The 20,684-nt window shown below is 39.8% G+C and overlaps 1 protein-coding gene across 3 annotated transcripts in view; it reads left to right on the top strand.

The window, feature by feature from the left end:
* The window catches only part of MCTP2 (multiple C2 and transmembrane domain containing 2), a 228,289-nt gene extending 207,862 nt beyond the window's left edge, over positions 1-20,427 (top strand). For all 3 annotated transcript variants that reach the window (XM_084772920.1, XM_084772921.1, XM_084772923.1), the window contains 3 exons: positions 9,028-9,137; positions 15,184-15,281; positions 17,416-20,427. In XM_084772920.1, coding sequence (XP_084629046.1) covers positions 9,028-9,137; positions 15,184-15,281; positions 17,416-17,484 — 277 coding nt within the window. In that variant the 3' untranslated portion in view covers positions 17,485-20,427. The remainder of the gene's footprint in view (positions 1-9,027; positions 9,138-15,183; positions 15,282-17,415) is intronic.
* The last annotated feature ends 257 nt before the right edge of the window (positions 20,428-20,684 follow it).

Genomic DNA, 20,684 nt, shown 5'->3' with positions numbered 1-20,684 from the left:
TGTCCGGAAGAGTGTCACCACTGTCTATATATGGAAGGGGAAACAGTATTTAATCTTTCCTGCTTTATCGTCTCTGATTACTTTTTTCTAATACACGCAAATTTCAAATATATGTGCATATCACATTGAAACTTTTAGTCAGCACTGCACTCTCCTACAGAGCCTCTCAAATGATCCTGAGGAGCTAAGTGTACAGATTGATGGTTCCAGCCCTATATCTTTGAGCATTTAGGCAAAGCTTCAAGGAGGAGTTGGTGAGATTAAGGGGGCCTAGGAAGGTAAAGACTCGCTGGTGTTCTGATGGCCTAGAGTGTGGATGGCACATCTGTATAAAGTAGGACTGTCCTCAGTGGGAAGTGGAGTTAAGAAAGCAAGTCAAGGGCAGTTAGAATCACAGGTAGTTCAGCAGAATATCAGCGGCACATTTTGTGTTTACCCTGAGAAGAGTTGGTTGAAAAGGGAGCAAAGAAAAAAGGACAAATGCCCAGAAGAGGATTCACACGCTAGCATGACAACTGTACATACACTAAACAAGGCCATCTTTTTGGACATGCCATAGAGAACAATCTACAGGAATATATGTGTGGCCAGTAGCTTTTCCTTCTAAGAGAGCAAGCATCTGAGGACTTCACTTGTCCTCAGATACGTTTATCACAGCCTGAGATAAAACGTAACCATTGGATTGTTATGAATTAACCTCAGCACTGTGTGAGGTGAAGCCACAGGACAGATCTGCACCCATCTTATTGGACGCTGCCTAGTCATTTTTTTTGCCAAGTACCTTAAAGTTTACAAAATTATATCCTCAAACGGTGGTGGGCTCATGTTAAGAAAATTGGCTTTTGTTTCTCCATGACTAGAATTTGGGGAGCTCTCAACTCAGGAAACCCAGTCAAGTTTATGAAAACATGCCATAAATTGATTTCAAAATAGGAAAGCTCTAGTTGGCCATGGTGTTCAACCCTGAATGTGCCATAGAAGACTCCCACCAGAATTCTGGCCTTTGTCATACATCCATACATAATGTGTATATTCATCTGGCACACAGAAATATTCAGGTCACATGAATTGATGTCTTCCTCCATCTTTTCTGACCATTTACTCTCCATCTTAGATTTTTGACACTTAAGTGTATGAGCGATTGATTTTCAAGTTCTTGATTTGTTTGTTATTACTTTAAATTACATCTTTAAAAATGATTTTATTTTCTACCCACTCCTTACTGGTGTTTAGAGGTAAAATACATTTTCCTCCACTGACTTTGTTTCCATTGACCTTTGGTAGGTTTTGTTACTGCAGTTCTTATATGAAAAGGATTCTGGATTTTTTTTTTTATTAGATCTTCCTGTCATATGAGAAACTTTTCATCTCTTCATTGCAGTCCTTGTGTGTTTTAGTTTGGTTTGGCGCATTGATTGTGGATATAACACCAATCATAATGTGGTTGGTAGAAATCGCTTCCTCTGACTCCACCTCAGAGTGAAAGTTCCCATCACTACATCCTTGGGGAAGACGTCTGCTACAGGTTTTTTTAAAGATGCCTTTCAGATTGAGAAGGGTTCCTTGGTGCCTTGTTGTCCCTCAGTTTTATCATGCACAGAAGTTGAGTTTCTGCATAATCATGGGCTTCATCCACGGACCCCTCCTTTCCTTCTGCCAATGTGCTCAAGTATTGTGGTTGATTTTTAGATGGGAGCCAAGCTCACCACTCTGAAACAAACCCCCTGTCCTTTGTGATACAGTGCCCTCAAGTACTGTTTGTGCCTCTTTATTGCTGGGTTTTATGATGTAGACACATACCTAGGATTTTCTCAGGACGATTAATAATGTAGCTAGTTTATATTCTGTTCTTTCAAATTCCTCAACAGTAGAAGAGTTCAGTTGGGTTTACTCTCCTCTAGTCTCTAAAAGATTTTGGTGGAGGAGGAGAACCGTCATTCCCTTTCATACCTGAGAGAATTTGTCAGAGGCATCTAGGAGTACAGTTTTTTCTTGAGATTTTAATTAAATATTCATCTCGTTTATATATATGTATATATGTATATATGTATGCATGCACACATATATAGTAAGTCATATTATTTTTCTATTATGTTTCTGTAGGCTCAATTTTTATAACATGTTTTATAAACTGTACTATTAGAAGTTATCTTAATTATTTAGAATATCATACTGTTTTGTTTGTGTGTTCATAAATGTGGGTGGTGTATGCCTAGTGTAGGAGGGTGTCATATGTAGAGGACAGACCAGGATGTCCCATGTATGTCTCTACGGCTCAATGCCTTATTGCCTTGAAGAGTCTGCCACTGAACTGAACCTTGGCCATTTCTGGTAAGCTGGTTGGCCAGCAAGCTCTGGAGACCTGCCTGTCTTCACTCAGTTCTGGGGTTACAGAGACATGCAGCCATGCTTGACTTTTCACATGGGTGCTATGGATTTGAACTCAGGTCCTTATGTGGCCAGCAAGCACAATTACCTGATGAGATGTGTCAGTTCTGCATGTTTTGCTCCTTTGTATTTTTTAAGATCTGCAACAGTACCTTCTTGATAGTTGTTTTTCCTTAAGTTCTCCCTTGACGAGAACATGTCATTTATGTCAGTCTTTAGAAGGCACACATGTTTACTTTCATGAATCTCTGCTTCTTATTTCTTTCCTTGCTTACTTTTTCTCATCACTTTTTGGGGTCTTTATTTATTATTATTTTTCTGCCTCTGGGCAATTACATCACTTACTTTCAATCTTTCTTGTTAATGTAAAGATTGAGTCTTCTGTAAGCACAGCTTTAATGCCACAGCTCACATTTTGGATAGTAATAATAATCATTTGCATTTACCCAAAGCCATTTTCTGATTTTTATTTTGATTTCTTTCTTGGCCAAGAAATTTGTTGCTTAATTTAGGTTACTATGGAAATTTTCTGTACATCATTTTGTTTCTCAATTGTTATCCCATTCCTTTATGTTCAGAAAATATTGGCCCAGCAACAGCTTATTTTCATAATTTTTCCATGCAAGCTTAGTAAGTAGATGACTGAGTATATTGTACTGTGTATATTTCCTAAGATCAAATTACTATGGTCATATCTTGTGTGTGCACTAAATATTGATTTTTGGTGGATTTGTTCTAACAGTTGCTTAGAGATCTGTTAGAATAATCCATCATGATTTGGAACTCTCTCCTTGAATTTTGTTGCTTTTGACTTTCCATATTCTTGATGCTCTGTTTTTTTTTAACTTTTTATTCTTTGTGAGTTTCACATCATGTATCCCAAATCCACTCATCTCCCTGTCATTTTGTATCTGCCCTCTGCCCTTGCAATATCTCTCTCAAAGAAAATAAAAAGCAAAACAAAAACAAAAAACAAACACACACCAAAACAAAACAAAGCATAAAAAATATCTTGGTGTGGAAGCTGTAGTGTGTCACAGAGTGTCCCACAGCATACCCCTTTCTCCACACACCTTTATTTGCAAATATTCGTTGCAATGAGTCATTGGTCTGATTTGAAGTCTCTGGCTTCTCCTACCCCATCAATACTGGGTCCTCACTGGGACTCCTCTCAGATATCCTGTGTCATGGAGATCCATTAGTTTTAGATCTATAGGGCATGCTCCAGCAGTTCATAGATGAGGTTGATGTTGAGGTGGGCCAAGTCAAAGACCTAGATATGGCCTTGGGCAGTAGCTGGGTTGGTCAACCTACCCGCTCCCCAACACTCACTCCAGCTTGCTCACCCAATGCTGTACCCCAAAAGGGCCAGTGTCAGCTCTCCCGCTCTCATGCTCTCAGGCTGGCTCACCTGAACTCAACTTACAGAGCCAGCTGTGCTGTGCTGTGCAGTTGAGGTTCAGGGTCTGCTCTCCTTAGTGCTATAGCTGGTGAGAAGTGGGGCCAACTCTCCAGAATGCTGCTGCCAATGAAGGGCATGGGCCACTCTGTACAACCCTTGGCCATCAGTGTGGTCCCAGGTGGTAGCACATATGGACACCTGTATGGTCTTTAGTGGTGATATGAGCTATGGACATAGACACAGACCCCTGCTGTTGCGTGGCCATGGACCCAGACATGTCCCTCCATGGCAGGATGGGCCACCACTTCACAATGGCCTCAGGTGGAGAGGCAGGCTACTCACAGCAGGCTATTTCTTGCCACTCTCTCAGCTCCAGTGCTCTGTCTCTTCATAATGCTCAAATTCTTCCGCTTCTCTTTCTTTGCATCTGTCCACCACATAACTGCACACACACATACACACAAAGTAATGTCTTCTATGGCTGGTGGGTCTCTGTGTGTCTATAGCCAGCCTGTGACCATATATTTTTGTTCTTAGTTTTTACATGTTAAAATTGTTATTTTTTTCATGAATGACATTATTCTTCATTAGGAAGTAACCTATTTACTACTAATGAACTTTTGCTGTCTTGTTGGATTACATGGGCATAGTTACACAGGCTTCCCTGTGACCCTTTCATGATCCATGTCTAGCTATTTTCCTTCAATATTCCCAACACTGTTTCTGACTTGTGTCCTGCATATGACATTTGAGATCTTCCCATCATAGCATGTATTCTATTTGAATTTCATAAGGTTACTAATAGGTTTAGATTTCAATGTCTGATTTTTAAATATCCTACTTATTTTTGATATTTTTTATGAGTCAGTTTTTAATGGCTTGTAATTTTTTAATGACTTTTCCATACTAAACATGGTTACTTAACATGTGAAGTTGGCCTTAGCACCTGAAATCTTCTATCTCAGAATTTGGTTTCTGCTGGGTCTTATTTATGGAGCCAGGTGCCCTTTGGCGTCAGCTGTGAGCCTCCCATTCTTGGATTGTTATGATGCGGGGGCTCATGCTGGAGATTATGCCATGGCTCATCTTGGGTAACTACCAACTTGTGATTCGTGGTTTTTTTTATTTTTATTTTAAATGTTGCTCTCAAAGCTTTTCAATCTATACAAGTAACCTAACCTCAGATTGCAGTCCTGTCTTCCTAGGTCCTGACAATATCTAGCTGGTCTTTCTTATCCATAATTTTTATGGATTTCCCTTCTGGTCTTCCTTCTTTTCACTCATTTATTTTTCCCTTATCCTTATTGTAAATACATACACATTTGTTTTATACCATGAATGCCTATAAAATGTTTGATTTAGGATGTCCTAGGCTTTTTCTTCCTACCTCACACAAGTAACAGAAACAAACTAAAAACATCCTAGTATTTTGTTTTAAAAAACAAAGGTAGAATAATGATTTTTGAATTGAGTTAACTTTTAACATACTTGTATTAATTTGATTTTTTTTTTTACCATTATATTCCTTTCTTGTCAGCTGAATGGTGGCGTATTTTTTCCAAAAGCTATTTTTTCCAAATCATGTCTCTAGAACTTTACTCTTTTAAGTGTGGATGATATTATTTCTAGAATGGGAATCATGAGGTATATATCTCTTCCTGAACAGTACACTCATGTATCTTAACACTTGTCTTCATACTGCTATGTGGTATAATTAGATTTCTTCTCATATTTATGTTGTGTATATATTGTAATAAAGTAATGCAAATAGCTAAGATGTATTAATATCCATTGTACCTACCATATAGTGTTTTAAATGCTTTGTGTTCATTAACTCATGACGGAGCCCGAGGATTCCTGTAGGGTAGGTGCAGTTTGTCAGCTTGCATCTCTAAAGTGGGAATGAAGCAGAGAGAAGCTGAGTTCCTTACTTATGGGTACAGAATGTTAGACCAGAACTCTGCTTTTAATTGCACAGTCCTAACAAATAATCTGCAAGGGTCAAAGGGCCACATCTTCATACCTAATTGCAGCTGTATATGCATGGTAGTCTGCTCATTTTTTTCTGGCATTAAAACGTATTCAAACCCATAGTTTGGTATTCGCATTTGCTTTGGTTTCATTTTATTTCGTGATGTATTATCCATTATAAAAAGCAAACATGGCCAGTGAAAGTCTCTTAATGTGCTCTGCGCGTCTTTCCTAAACTTTATCACATTTAGCTATCATTACTGTTTGGAATATATCCTGCAGGCATTTATCGCAGCATAGACATCTATTACTTTAGTGTCTCCACATGGGTAAATTCAGTCATAATTATATGTATGCATTGATGTCTATATTCTGAGGTTTTCACTGACTTTGAGTATCCATGATTGGGGTGTGGTATGTGTGAGTGGTCTTTGTGTACTGTCATTCTTTTCGAAATATAAGATTTGTGTTTCTTATATTAGGCATTGTATTCAGAGATTTCTTTGTGACTAACAGAGAGGTGATTTCTAAAATGCAAGTGCTATGACCTGCGCTTTGGTAGCCATTCGTATAGAGTGCCTCTGTGGCCTTGGCTAAGGACTTCTCTTTAGTTTCTTTCCATTCTAAGCAGCGTCACATGTGTAACAGTCCCAACAGTGGCAAGCTAAGGCAGGAGGATAGCCATGAGTTGTATGCCAACTTGGAATGCATATTGAGCTTCAGGCTCGTATAAGACTGTGTCACAAAAACAATTTTAAAAAGAGAGATAAAAATAAGATGCCTTACCAAATTTATGAACTGACAAGGAAAACAAGAGCAAATTTGATAATGAAAATCCGTATTTATATTTAAAAATACGGTCTTGTTTAATCCTAGAGATATCTATGACATATATATTATATATATACATATTGTTAATATACCATCTTACTGAGAAGATGTCATAGTTTAGATCTATTAAACCAGTCCCCCCCAATTGCCCAGTATTACAGTTGGACTAGAGCCCAAACCAGTTGGCGTATAACTCAATGTTCTTAGGCACTTTTATAAACTGACTCCAGGCAAGAAAAAAAGGACTGTTCAGCACAAGAGAGTCAACAGGCATATTAAAGGGCACCTTGGAGCTCTGTCCTCAGCCCAGTGGCCCACTTCTGTTTTTAGGAGTGCTTTTTCATTTTTTAATCATGGTTTTCTTTTTTGAAATTATAATTACATCAGTCCCCCTTCCCTTTCCTGCCTCTAAAGCCTCCCATATACCATTTTCTTCCCCCCTCTTTCAAATTCATGGCCTCCTTTTTCATTTAGTGTTGTACAATACATATATGTATATTCCTAAACACAACCTACTCAATTCATATAATGTTACTTGTGTGCCTATATGTTTAGGGTTGTGCGTTTGGTACTGAATAACCAGCTGGTGTGCTATTCCTTAGGGAAGACTATTTCTCCCACCCTCAGTGTTCCTTAGTTACCTGCAGTTCTCATGTAGGTTGTGGCCTTATGGCCTTTCCCCATTCACTGTTGTAATTGGCCTCGTTCATCTCATGTTTAGGCTGTCACGATGGTGAGTCTTTCTGGGTGTAGTTTTAGAGACTAGGAGACACAGCGATGGGAAACTCCTGGGTCCTCTGGCTCTTAAAATCTTTCTGCTCTCTCTTCTACAGCGCTTCCTGAGCTCAAGTGTGGGAGTGTTTTCTAGATATATTCATTGGGGCTGGGCTCCACAACTCTGGATTTTGATTGATTGCGGTTTTCTATAATGGTCTCTGTCTGTTATAGGGAGAAGTGTCTTGAGGAGGGATAAACACTACACTGATATTTGAAAACTTGGAGCTAGGAGCCTCCAATGAGAGAGGATATTTAATAATTGTCTTATTAACACTATTTCAGTTCCATGTGGAAAGGAGTTTTCGTCCATCTCTCTTCCTGGTAGCTGCCTGGATTTACTCCTAACTGATATGTTTTTCACTTAAATTCTAATAAAATTGTCCTTTAGCTTCTCTAAAGGATATACAAACTTACATAATATGAAGGAACTTATAATGTATGTTATACCTCTCAAGGGATAAAGGTTTAAAAAAATAATGGTAATAGTGTAAAAGAGAGGGCGAGCTATTTACAGTTTCTTAGCATTGGTGGAATCTTGGTTGTTTATTTATGGTGTGTGTATATGGTATACAAGTGTGTTTTTTGCTTAATGTGTTGTGTCAACAGGAGGGGGGCAGGTGTCCTGTTCTCTAGCTCTGTGAGGTGGTCTCTCCGTGAACCTGGAGCTTGCCATTTCAACTAGGCTGGTTATCCAAGGGGCTCCTGGGAACCAACTCTCACTCACCTCCCATTGGGGTTACAGGGCATAAAACTATGCCCAATTTTTTTTTTGTTTTTTGTTTCTCTTCCTCATCATCTTCCTCCTCCTCATTCCCCCCAGAATCACCAGAAAAAAAGCATTCCTTTTTTCTATTTAGTTTTGTTTTGTTTTGTTTTGTTTTTGAGATGAGGTTTCTCTGTATAGCCTTGGCTGTCCTAAACTCGCTTTGTAGACCAGGATCACAGAGATCTGGCTGCCTCCACCTCTCTGAGTGCTGGGATTACAGATGTGCACTGCTGTGCCTGGCTAAAAAAAAAAAAAAATAATAATAATAATTATAACTCTTTATACTCCTAGTACAAGGCAGTGCATCTACAACTTATTTATATATGCAGGTGAAGCCAGTGGTAGAACTAGTCCAGGCCCAGCTGGGAGCTCAGGAGCCAGGCTGATTTCAAGGACTACACAAGTAGTGCGCACACTGCATTTATTTCCATGGCTCTGTCTAGGGCTCACAAAAGCATGAAAACCCAGAAGTTATAATACCCTCCATTTTATACATTTCCTAGCCACTATATGTTTAGAGAGAAAACATTGGCCTAGAAATGACTTACCTGAGGCTTGCTTGTGAAGAGATGTAGGCGCCAAGCCATTATGGCAGCATTGCCATTCTTAATCACCATGCAGTGTGGGAGTGTTTTGTTGGGGACTGTTGGTTTGAGGAAGAATGTGCTGCTGGTTTTCTGACAAGTTCAGAGCTAACTGGGTCTTCTGATAGTCTCCTCATTAATATTTCTCAGGTTCCCAGTGAAGCATGCACTCAGGGTAGCATAATTTACACACACACACACATACACACACCTTTAAAGAAACTTTTAAAATTGGCCTTAATTTATAGCTATACCAGAAATACATGTGACATGATGATTTAACTGACACTCATGTTGTTTGTTCACAGTGTGTTTAACTGGACAGTCCCCTTCCTGTCGCTGCTGGCCTGTTTGATTCTGGCCATAGCCACTGTTGCTTTGTATTTCATCCCTCTGCGGTATATCATTCTACTGTGGGGTAAGTCTGATTCAGTCCTTTTGCTAACAGGCAGTTCCAGGTAAGAACAAATTACTCATTTTTAAAGTACAACCATAAACTTTAAATGCACTCTTGTTACCAATTAAACATAAGATTAAGGAATACATTTGGGGAATGAAAATTTCCAGGACCTTTCTGCAAAGGCCAGTTTCATGAGGTCTCAACATGGATATTTATAAGCCCTGTGCAGAATCACAATCAAATGAAACTACAAGCAGGCTTGCCATTTCCCTTTAGGCTTTCTTGCTCATAAATCCCTTTGAATAATATATGGCTGTGGCCTAGTAACTGTGCGGAAGCACTGTGGTTCAAATGGTGGGCAAACACCTGCACCTTGCTCTTTATAGACAGCAAAAAATGGGTCTAGCCACTGCCTCACTGCTTCTGACATTTCATCTCAATGGCAGCAAAGAAATGAACTGACATCATGGTTTAATCCAGAAGCAGTTGGTGAGGGACGGACATCTGTGCCTACCTAGGCAATGGGCTAAAGAAGAGTAAGTTGTTTGCAGGAGATGTGGCATGCCTACCTAAAGGTTAGCCCATTTAAAAAGCAACAAGAAAAAGGATCAACTTGGCACACATGCCATGGCAAGTTTCACATTCAGGAAAGTGGCTGAACCAAATCGAAGGCTGTGTGTGACCCCACACATCTTTACTGGGATAACAGAGCACAGCAGGGGCACACTAGCTTCGTTGATGGAGAAGCCAGCAACCTTTGTCATATTACTATTGCTGAATCCCCCATCTTCTTCATTTCATGGGATCTTACACAGGAAGATATTTAAGGAAGTCCCAATGATGAGAGACTGCCTAGATGCATTCACCCATAAGCAACAGCAGAGAACCTGGGAATGAAGAGAAGAGCTACCATTTTTTCTAGATCAATCAAGAAAATCTACCAAGACGGTGTTGGTGGAGGGAACCGTGCTGATGAAGAAAACCAAAGTAGACATTTGGAAATCAGAGAGAGGTTATTGGAGAAGTGAAATAATTCATAAGACTACACAACAGCAAGTGGTGGGAGAGGGTACCTGGCCATTCTTTGTTATTTAGGTGAAATCTTAAAGCTCTCGCTATTGTAGCCAAAGGAAAGACATAGTCTAATTGCTCTTCATAGAGTCTTGATCTAAAAGAATTAGGCATGACTGAGGAACAAGTATGAAGTCTGAAACACTGCTGAATTATAAAGCTAAAATAATTTTACTTTTCTTCATTTGTATAAGTATTCATTTTCAAATCCAATTCCTCTTATTGCTTAGCACTTAGATATTATCTTTTAACCAGATGTGATTGATAATGATAGGCCTTTGGCCACTACCTTGATCATTGGTGAATTGAATGCCATGGTCAGCTGTTGAATACTCTGCATATTTGAATATCTTTCTGAGCATCCTTCCTCCCAGAAGGAAGGATGACACAGTCTTCCCTGTGTTTCCTTGGGAGATTATTTCCATGAATCTTGTGAATACCCATGCCTCTAGATGTTTAAGTCCTATATATGTTGACATGGTAATTGCCTATAATCTATATAAACTCTCTCCTGTATTTTAAAATGTCCCTGAATTACTAATATATAAAACAATATAAATATATGATAAATGATTGCCATACTCTATTTTTAGGGACTGGCAATGGAAAATCAGCCTAGGTTCAGCACAGACATTGCTTTTGCCAGTATTTTTGAACCCTAGTTGTCTAATACAGAGATCTAGAGTCTAATACAGGGATCTAGAGTCTAGTCTAATACAGGGATCTAGAGTCTAGTCTAATACAGGGATCTAGAGTCTAATACAGGGATCTAGAGTCTAGTCTAATACAGGGATCTAGAGTCTAATACAGGGATCTAGAGTCTAATACAGGGATCTAGAGTCTAATACAGGGATCTAATACACAGAGAAAGTACAGAGTCATGTTTCCTCTTCTGATTGTTGATCCTGTGCCTCTCTCTAGTCACCCAGATCACTCTGGCTTCTGTTTTAATAGTCTCACGTCTTGGCAGCTTTCTAAAATCTTTTTGCACCAACTTAACAAAACATATACCTCCTGGTTTTTTAGTTTGTGGCTGATTTTGCTAAGCAACATGGAGTTAGCTTTGCTTTCATTGGCCCAAATAAGTCCTTTCAGTTTTTCATTCTACTTGCATTGTTCTACACTTTAGACAATAGTTTACAGCGTGTTGATGGGTTTACTAATACGTGATGGAGTCCAAGGCTTGGCCATCAATAAGTGATGGCTTGCCTTGTCTCCTCATGCAAAAGAGGCACTGCATTTTGGAATATATTCTGCACTTGTAATGACCTCTTCTTTGCCAAGGTGAGTTCGTTATAAGTTATCATAGGCTCGGAGAATACTCCTGCATGTCCTTTAAAAGACTATATCCCCTGTAGACTCACACCTTATCACAAAGAAAGAGTTTATATATATATTCTAAAACTTACCTGTTGATTTTTGTTTGTTGCTAAACCAGATGAATTAGGGTCAGAAACTAATTGGTTGGCATTAACCCTTTGGGAAAAAAAGTAATCAAGTTATGTGCACTAAAATCTCATGTACAGCAAGTACTTTTGTGGGAGCACTTCAAGCACAGAAATTCATCTTCACCAACCCGTGAAAACAGCTTAACTTGAGAATCCTCCTGGGAAATACTGCTAGATGCGGGGAACACATTGTGACGTTTTGACAGGTGAAACACTGTCTTTGCCCCTTGGTTCTGTAATGTGTAGTTAGGCAGGTGGGCATAAGTGGTATGTAAGGAGTACATGAAAGTATGAGCAATTGACTCTGCATGTTCATACTTGTGCTCCATAAATGTGACCTGCTGTGGCCCCCACCACTTCTGTATTTTGTGAGAGTGACTTTGGAAAATTCCACGAAGGGTCATCTATGAAGAAATTCTGAAGTCACCCTTAGAAACCTTGCACTTCTGGGCTTTGCTAACTTGTATGATAAATACATTTCTAGAAATTTCTAAGGGACATTATTGGCTTGTGCGACCTACACAAATCCAAAACCCTTTCCACTATCCAGTCCAATGCACATGTTTTTTTTTTGTTGTTGTTGTTGTTCATTTTGAGATGTTTTCCCATAATTTCTTTGATTCTTTTCTTCATCATACATAGATGTTCTCCTTACTATCTACCAGTCCTGGTCTCACAGCCTTCCATTTTTGCATGGTAGATAGAAACTCCCCATGCTACCTTTTGAGCTTTGTGTAAGAAGAACTGTGACCCATTTACCTTGTACTTCCATTTGAGAATGTACTATCTGGCACATGAAGGGAACTCAGGATTTGCCAGAACGAGCATAGGTCCTGTCTTGCACTCAACAAAAGTGCTATCTTTGGACCTGTGCACAGTGCGCCCAAGTACTTTATAGACAGTGCCATTCTCTGCCATATGGCTGGTATTGTGATATGCAAATGGAAAGCAGCCACCCTGCTTCTCCAAGTGATTTTTTTTTTCTACTGGAGGCCTCAGCTCCATTAACTGATCTATATGTTGTAAAGTCTGGGACCACTCAGCAATGCTATTTGCATCTGATTTAACTTTTTTTTCCTGTCTTGGCTAACAATATTTATAACAGATAACTGTATCATTTCAGTTTTGTAAATAAGTCTAAAGTCATGAACTAGTATTCACGGTTCCAGACACAATGTCCGTGTTTGGGTATGTGTTCCCAAACTAGTGTGTGTGATGGATAATAACACAAAGACCTTGTTTTCCATCACTACCTCCTTGTGATCCTACCTAATTGACATCTACAGTAATGACTCCAACTACTCTCCATTGTTGGGTAATTGCAGATTTTAAAATCCTTGGCTATATTACTCAGCAGGATTCTATTATCAGTCCTGGAGACTACAGAGAAAAAGTTTTTATTATGAAGATTTCATTGTCAGACATCTTGGGCCCTGGAGGGTTAAGTGATATGCCTGAAGTCACACAGTTAATACATTATGAAGCTCGAATAGAAGGCTGGTACCTTTGCTATTTGCTCTCTTACCCCACAAAGTTGACCAAGGAGTCGATAATGCCCTCGGTATCCTTGATCTCACATAATAGGTAATTTAGTAGAATACCTGAAATTGTTGAATGTAAGATGCCTCAAAAATGAGCTAGGCTTCTGAAGCATGCACGCTGAATACCTTGTGGTTTTTATTCCAAGTTTTTCAAACATAGTCAGCCTCACTGCATTGTGGACCTACTCTTCTGCCTTTATGGGTGCATCTGAGCCACCGCGCAGGTTTGTAATCTCCTCAGTGACTAAGAATGCAGTGTTTTGATCGGCTCTGATATTATCCCTGCCTTGCTGTTCGTTGTAAAGGCTCCAGATGCGCACACTATATATAATTAACAATAGAAGATACATCTTTTCTCAATACGTCTTTGTCTCCCTTCATCACTTCGCCTTGTCTGTTTTCTTTTGCCAAAAAGCCCATGCTACAATTAAATGTCTTTAGAATAACACAGTGAGAGTATTTTAGTTTAAAGGAACGCTGGGGGGGAATTTTAGTTCCGAACACGAAGCTTGCTGTGGGGGTAGAGGGAAGAAAGGCAGAGTGCAGCTTTGACTTGAAGGAAAGGGGAACATTACTGAGATCCTTCCCCAGCCCAACCACCAAGCCACCATTTACTCATGAACAATGGCTGCCTCCCATTTGCAAAGCAGATGTAAATCTGACCCCCCAAAGAAAGGACTGGAGGTTGTCATTGTGTCAGGTACAATGCCATGCAGGAAGTCTAGTCCTTAGATGAAAGCAAAGTCATATTTAATGAACAAAGGGAAACATCAAACCTTTCATGTGATGGGGACTGTTGAACTTGGCTTCTGAGTAGGAGCCATTCAGAGCACAGCTAAGCTGAACATTCATTCAGCATCATTGGAACAGGCGGGCCTTCAGATACCATCCTTGTTAAACAAGCACCCCGTGGCAAAACTTCAGAAGGACACCTAGTCTTTCTGCTTCTAAAACTCAACATGAAAAAAAAAAAGGGGTTGATATTTGGTGAAAAGACTATAGCTTATGAGATCTGGGTAAGGCAGAGCAGCCCCAAGGAATAGAGTAGAAGACAAAAGAAGGTCGGGAGGAATCTCTCTCTGCAGAAGAAACCATGTTGTCGGCGGCCCAGGAACTCCAGCTGTACAGCCTAAGATTCACAGAGGCCGTAGGGTCATCAGCATCTTGAATATTAAACCTCATTCTAATCACGACGGTCCCCATTGTAAGTTATTCTGGACTCTGTTGCTTGGACAAACACATGTTTCACTGTTGCAGTCCATAAATGAAGTTAGTCACTGCAGTAAGATAATTTTCCAATAATAACTTTTCACAGTTTCTGCCAGCAACGTGCAATCAACATGTCAAGTTCTGTTCTGCAGTGAGAGAAAAGGATCCTGTGAAAAAACAAGTAAAAGAAGAGCTATTGCTGCAGTTTCTTTCTGCCCACTAAAGCTCCCTCCCTCCTCTCCCCACAGCTATGTTTGGTCCGGAGCATCCAAGCAGGGACTTGTTTTGACTAGTAGAGGCCTTTTCCCATCTGGGACATTTGTTTCTATAGCAGAGGCGGCTTTTAATCAGTGGTTACCGAAAGAGCCAATCAGTCCCCCTGTTTTAGCACAGGTTTCTGCTGCCCTGCTGCTGGTGTTGTAATGGGATTTTCACAGCTGAAGGAGGCAGAGCCCCTCTTTCCACAGCATGACCCTCCATCCTTTCAGGAAAAAGTTGTTGTGAATGATGCCACATGACAGCAACTTGTGCACAATTGAAAGTACAGTGTTTGTTTTCACACTAATTTTTAGTTGTGAATATTTCTCCTCCCCTACTGAGACATGTTTTCAAAGACAGGTGGTAGACAGGTAGGTAGAGATAGATAGATAGATTAGATAGATAGATAGATAGATAGACAGACAGACTATAATAGATTATAATAGATTATCTATAATCTATCTATCTTAGATTATCTATCTATCTATGTTGGTAGGTAGATATGGATGATAAGTGCATCTTATTTTTTGTTTTCAGGCATAAATAAATTTACTAAGAAGCTTCGAAATCCATATTCCATCGACAATAATGAGCTCCTAGACTTTCTCTCCAGGGTGCCCTCGGACGTTCAGAAGGTATGCAATGTTCTGATCAGTCACCACACACAGGGGCACCAGGGCTGAGTTCTTACCACATGGCTCTGCTTGTGTGAGTAATTGAGATAAAAAGAGTCAGAAAATCCCTGAAGAGTTCTTTCTGGGAGGTGTAGGGAAAAAAAACAGCCTTCATCCAAAGCATATAATGACAGAGGAAAATTATCCTGCAAAAGAGCTACTTAGGAATGGATCTGGAACTCATACTGAGCAGCTACAGGGCTGCGGTGTTGGTCTCATTTTGATTGCTTTCCTCCCTGAAGAGAGTGAGATGAACTCAGGAGTTACCTGAGCTTCAGTGAAGAGGGGGCATTGCTTATTTTCTTAGTCCTCCAGATGGTAGGCATTTTAGGGGAAGTAGGAGACAAGAGGATTATTCTTTTTATTCCTTTTTTTTTTTTTTTTTGGCCCCAATTATCTTTTCAGCCTCCCCTCTATCCACTAAAGACTTAGGAAGGCTGAGGGCAAACCCCTACTTACTCTGACACACACAAAGGAAGAGGTGATGGGAAATCAAATCTGAGATCAATTGCAAGTATTAGTCACAGGTAATGCTCACTTAGTCCAGCAGTGACTCAATTTTGTGGATACCCAGAGATTAACAAAAGCACCAATAACAGAAAGTCCCGAGGAGTGGCCCCATCCAGGGCCCTGCAGACTTGCCTGCACCAAAGCCAGAGGAAGACAGGCAGGCAGCAAAATTCTCTAATGGAAAAGAGTGAACACTAAATGGGCAAAGGGGGATATCATGGCATGAAGCATCATCACGATCATCAAAGGCACAGTCTTTTATTGTCTGAGAGAACCCTAAATCAAGTATCGATTTTTTATCTTTGGGCCAATGTAGTGTAATTGGTTTCCCAGCATCTTCAGGTGGATTATAGACACATGGGGCTAAAAGTCTCAATGGATCTCTTCCCTTCATCCCACATTCCAGACATTAAAATGTACTCTGTGGTGCTTTTCAGTTTTTAAGCTTTTACTTCATGACATAAACCTGCAAACCTCAATTCTATAAAGATATATTTACTCTCTATCATTTACATGGCATAACTGAGAAATAATAACCTGGGATATGTTTTGCATTTAGGAAAAATTGTAATATTATCTTCTATTCTTCTAGGAGACTTTCACAAAACTTTTTTTCTTCCTCTTTATCTGATTTTGAGAAAGTATAGCCTAGTGTAGGACTACATATAACATCCTCCGGGAAGTTGGCAGAAATGCTAAAATTAGGTAGCACATGTGGCCAACAACATAGTAGTTTAAAATAAATGCAGTCTACACAAGCCTATCAGAGCTATACATGAAAGCATTATACTTGTAATGTACCATCACTTGAGTTACAGTGTGAGTTCATACAACATCTGTGAATAGAAATTTTCCATCACTTCCATCACTCCATGATCCTGGCACCACCCCTTGGAATGTATCATCCAAGTTTAGTTGGTATAATCACAGAGAGATATATATGACAAAACATTTGAATAAGGATCCTCCGTGCATTAGCACATCTTCCTGTCCCACCAGGGTGTTCTCTAATGACAATGACTGTTGGTGACTCCCCAAGTGTTCATGTTTATTGCAGATGTTCTAGCCATTACACTATAAGTGACCTTAATTTTAAGTGACCTCTATATAAGTTTGTAGCCTAGTATGAATTCCAATATTTTGTCCCCTCTGAGGTAAAATAAATGTCTGTAAGAGGCTGAATTTTTCCTCATTATTGTAGGTTCTTTGGAATCATTTGTTGCCTAAGAACATAAGATGAACAATCCTCAGAGGCAGCTATTAGGTTATTTACGTTTTAAAGCTGGCATAAGCAAGACTACAATCAGGCAGCAGCAGCAGCGAGCAAAATAGAAGCCCATAGACAACCATGCATCTCATTAGAAAAACCTGCTTTTAATATTTTGGTTTCAAGAAATGATGCATGACTTCTGAAACCCTTCCTGCAATTAATCCCCCCATGGCTCTGTGTTTAGAAAGTGATTCATTACCTTTGAACCTTCCTTCCTTTGCCTTGCCATGTCTGTGTCCTTGGGGAGCCATTAACACACTCCGTGGTGAGCTAGGGTTACCTAACTGCCAGCATCATGTCTGTGTGTTTTCACAGGTGCAGTATGCAGAGCTGAAGCTCTGTGGCAGCCACAGCCCACTTCGGAAGAAGCGGAGTACTGTCTAGGGCTCACACTGACTGAGGATTCGAGCTGATCAGTCCCATGTCCTAGCTGCTCTAGTGGTACCAAGGTGTCCGGAAATGGGTGCTCTGTGCATCCCCCTCATCACTTTCTGCACTCTTCACTTATACAGATGCACACAGCCCTGCTCACAGGCCCCTGTGCATGGATGTCCCAGATGTGTTGAGAGTCAAAACAAGAAAAAAAAAAAAGGCATTAAATCTGTGACTGTGGGAGTCTCTCAGCCATTCTTAGGACATAAAACAAGGTGTCCACATGTCTCAGCCTGCTCCTTGCGAACAACCAGGAGGTTGTTTATTCCAGGATGATGCTGAACTTATTTCAATACCTTCATCAGATTTTCATTAAGGTTCAAGGTTTTCTTTTTTCCAGCTGGGGCTGGTTGCTCACACCTGTAAAGCTAACGGTGAAGAGGCCAAGGCAGGGTAGTGATGAGCTCAGTGCCAGCTCAGGAACTGTACCATGCCAGCCTCTGTTCCACGTGAAAACTCTGTCTTAACACCAACAATTAAGAGCAGTTCAGTTATTCCTACTCTCTATAAACCCCACTTGTTTCTGACTATTTTGCCACCATCTATCCATCCAGATAATATACATTAGAAAAACGAATGTTTAGTGATTTCCAGAGTTAAACCAGATATTTAGGAATCTCTCAGCTGTGATTACTAAGCATATGTATATTTATTTTTGGTGACCCCTTAGTATTGGGTGCCAGCCTAGAATCATATCCCAGCTGTTGTTGGCAAGGTCTATCCATGAAAGTCCCAAGGAGTCACTCATCAGAAAAATACAGGTTTTTGTGATAGTATTTTATTGCTGCAAAATGCCATTTTTCCAACTTCTTTTTGCTTACTACCAAAATGAGATGTCCATGTCAATATATGCATCCTTAAAGAGATGGTGGGGGCTGAGGGAGACGAAGGAGTAAATTCAGAAGGTTTTTAGGAATATTGAAGTACTAACGAGCTTACTAACTGAGACTCTTAGCGAGTTAAAATCATTTCAGTTGCCTGATATTTTGAGCAGACAGTAAAACTGCCCTTGGTTGTCCAAATATGTCTTTTGTTTTTCTGAGTGTCAAAATAAGGTATAGACAATTGAATCTTATTTCAAAACCCTGTACATACAAAACAATCTCCAAAAAGTCCTCTGTAGATAATGTCTGAGTACTGAGCACTCCACAACTCCACAGCACTCTGACAGGTTTAAAAACATTAATTTTGTGCATGTAGAAAATGTGTCTTTGTGTTAGAATGATATTTAAACTTTAAAATCTGTATTTCATTGACCAGACACAAACTTGTGCAGGTTTATATGTGTATTGTAAAGAACGGTTGGGGTAAAAAGACCCGATTTACTTGTGTTTGGTTCTCTTTTGTTATTTCTGCATTGTAACTTAATAATCTCCAAAAAAATGTTTTATGAAAAAAATGCCAAAGATTCTAAACTTTATCATCTCATGTCTGGTTTTTTTTTCTTCATATTCTTCTTCCTGGTTTCTTTGTGGCAGCGCCCGATTTCTGCATGATTTGATTTACTTCAAGTTAATGAAGCTGGCTGGAAAAGAGCTTTGAAGAGATTGTAAAAGCCCCAGTAAATCTGTTAGTTGTGCATACAATAGATGCCCGAGAACTTCTTTGTCTCAACCAGTTACTCAGTCTTCTGTGTAAACAATACCTCATTGTCTTGTTCTCATCATCCAGTTTATCATAGTCTGTCATTTAGTAATGACCCAAGGCAGATTATCTTTAAGCCGACATGTGAGATCTGATCAGTCACTGGAATGAAAACTTTTGGGAGCAAAATAACCCCTTATTTATTTAAATGTGGGACCCATCCTTCATGGCTGTTCTTTTGCTTTCGAATTTCTAAATGAAATAATTTCCCCGACAGGAAGGTATCATTAGCAAGACTTCTTTCCTCCATAGCCCCAATAGAACTCACAACATTAAATTCAGGACACAAATGCCAGCTGGTATCTGAGAGCAGGACAGGGCCAACTTTTCCTAAGCTCTATACTAACTGACAATTGCTTGTTGATTAAATCAACATTGCATGTGAGAAAACGAGTGTTTGTTGGAAGCAAAATGTTAAAATTTATACAATTGTGACAGTTGTACAGGTCTAATCCTTATAGGCTCTGTTTTAGCCCAGGATCTCAGAGAATGACAAGTACTATAATTAAATACTCTAGTCCATCTTGAAGAAGCACCTGTCACACACTGGGCAGAACTATTCTCCTTGTACGCACGACACCAAATGAGCATGGAACGTGGATTTCTTTGTCTTCCTTCCACTGCTTGATATACAAAAGGAAGAATTGTTCTAACCCAAGATGTTAGCAACTTCTGCAAGATTTTTCTTCATCCTGAGAATATTCACAATTTACACTCATAGAAAGACGTCATTTGGCATGTCCAGATTTGTCAGCATGACAGTTCATATGATTTGAGACCAGCACTGAGTAAAATGCATGTTACTGGAATGGAATCACTGCAAAGCCACCACAGTAAATCTGAGAGCTGATGGCCATTTGAAAGATAAAAGAGACAAATGAAAGCTACACTCTCACTGCTCTATAGTCAAGCCATGAGCATTTGGAGCCTGGCTCCCTCGTGACCCAAGATGCCTCACACAGATACCTGGGGCCTAACCTCTAGTTCCTCACAGCACTTTACACAGAAGGTCAGTCTTGAAAACCTGAGTTGTGGTGTGTGTTAAAATTTATTGTTCAAAAAGGTACTAAGAAGTCCACCTGTCCCCTCAGATAAGGGCCAAGACAGGAGTTCCACAACAAGAAGACTAAGTAACTTGTCCTTTTCCTACAATTAAATAACTTCCTCCTGCTTTGTGAGTGGCGTGAATTCCACTCTCTAGAAATTCACTCCCTGCCTTGTTGAAATGTATTTCAATAAATTATACCTTCATGTCTTTGTAAGGTTATTTTATCAGTATATAACTGTCTTTCCTATGTTAGTTTGCATGGCAACTCCTACATGACTAATAGGCAGGTAGCCCACGCAATGTGAATCTACTGAATGAAGATCCATCCACATCTAAGACAAGATGGGCTGCAAGGTTCAAGACACAGCTCCACTGTTCAGAGTGTGTGAAATCAGCTTAAAAGCTCAGCTCCTGGACTGGGGATGGGGTCCCTTGTGGATATCTTTGTTTTCATTCTTTG

Source organism: Acomys minous (genome assembly GCF_964271855.1).
Source record: "Acomys minous genome assembly, chromosome: 2".
In the NCBI taxonomy this organism is placed as follows: Eukaryota; Metazoa; Chordata; class Mammalia; order Rodentia; family Muridae; genus Acomys; species Acomys minous.
The sequence above is the reverse complement of the archived record's forward strand: the minus strand, read 5'-3'. Positions and strand labels throughout refer to the sequence as shown.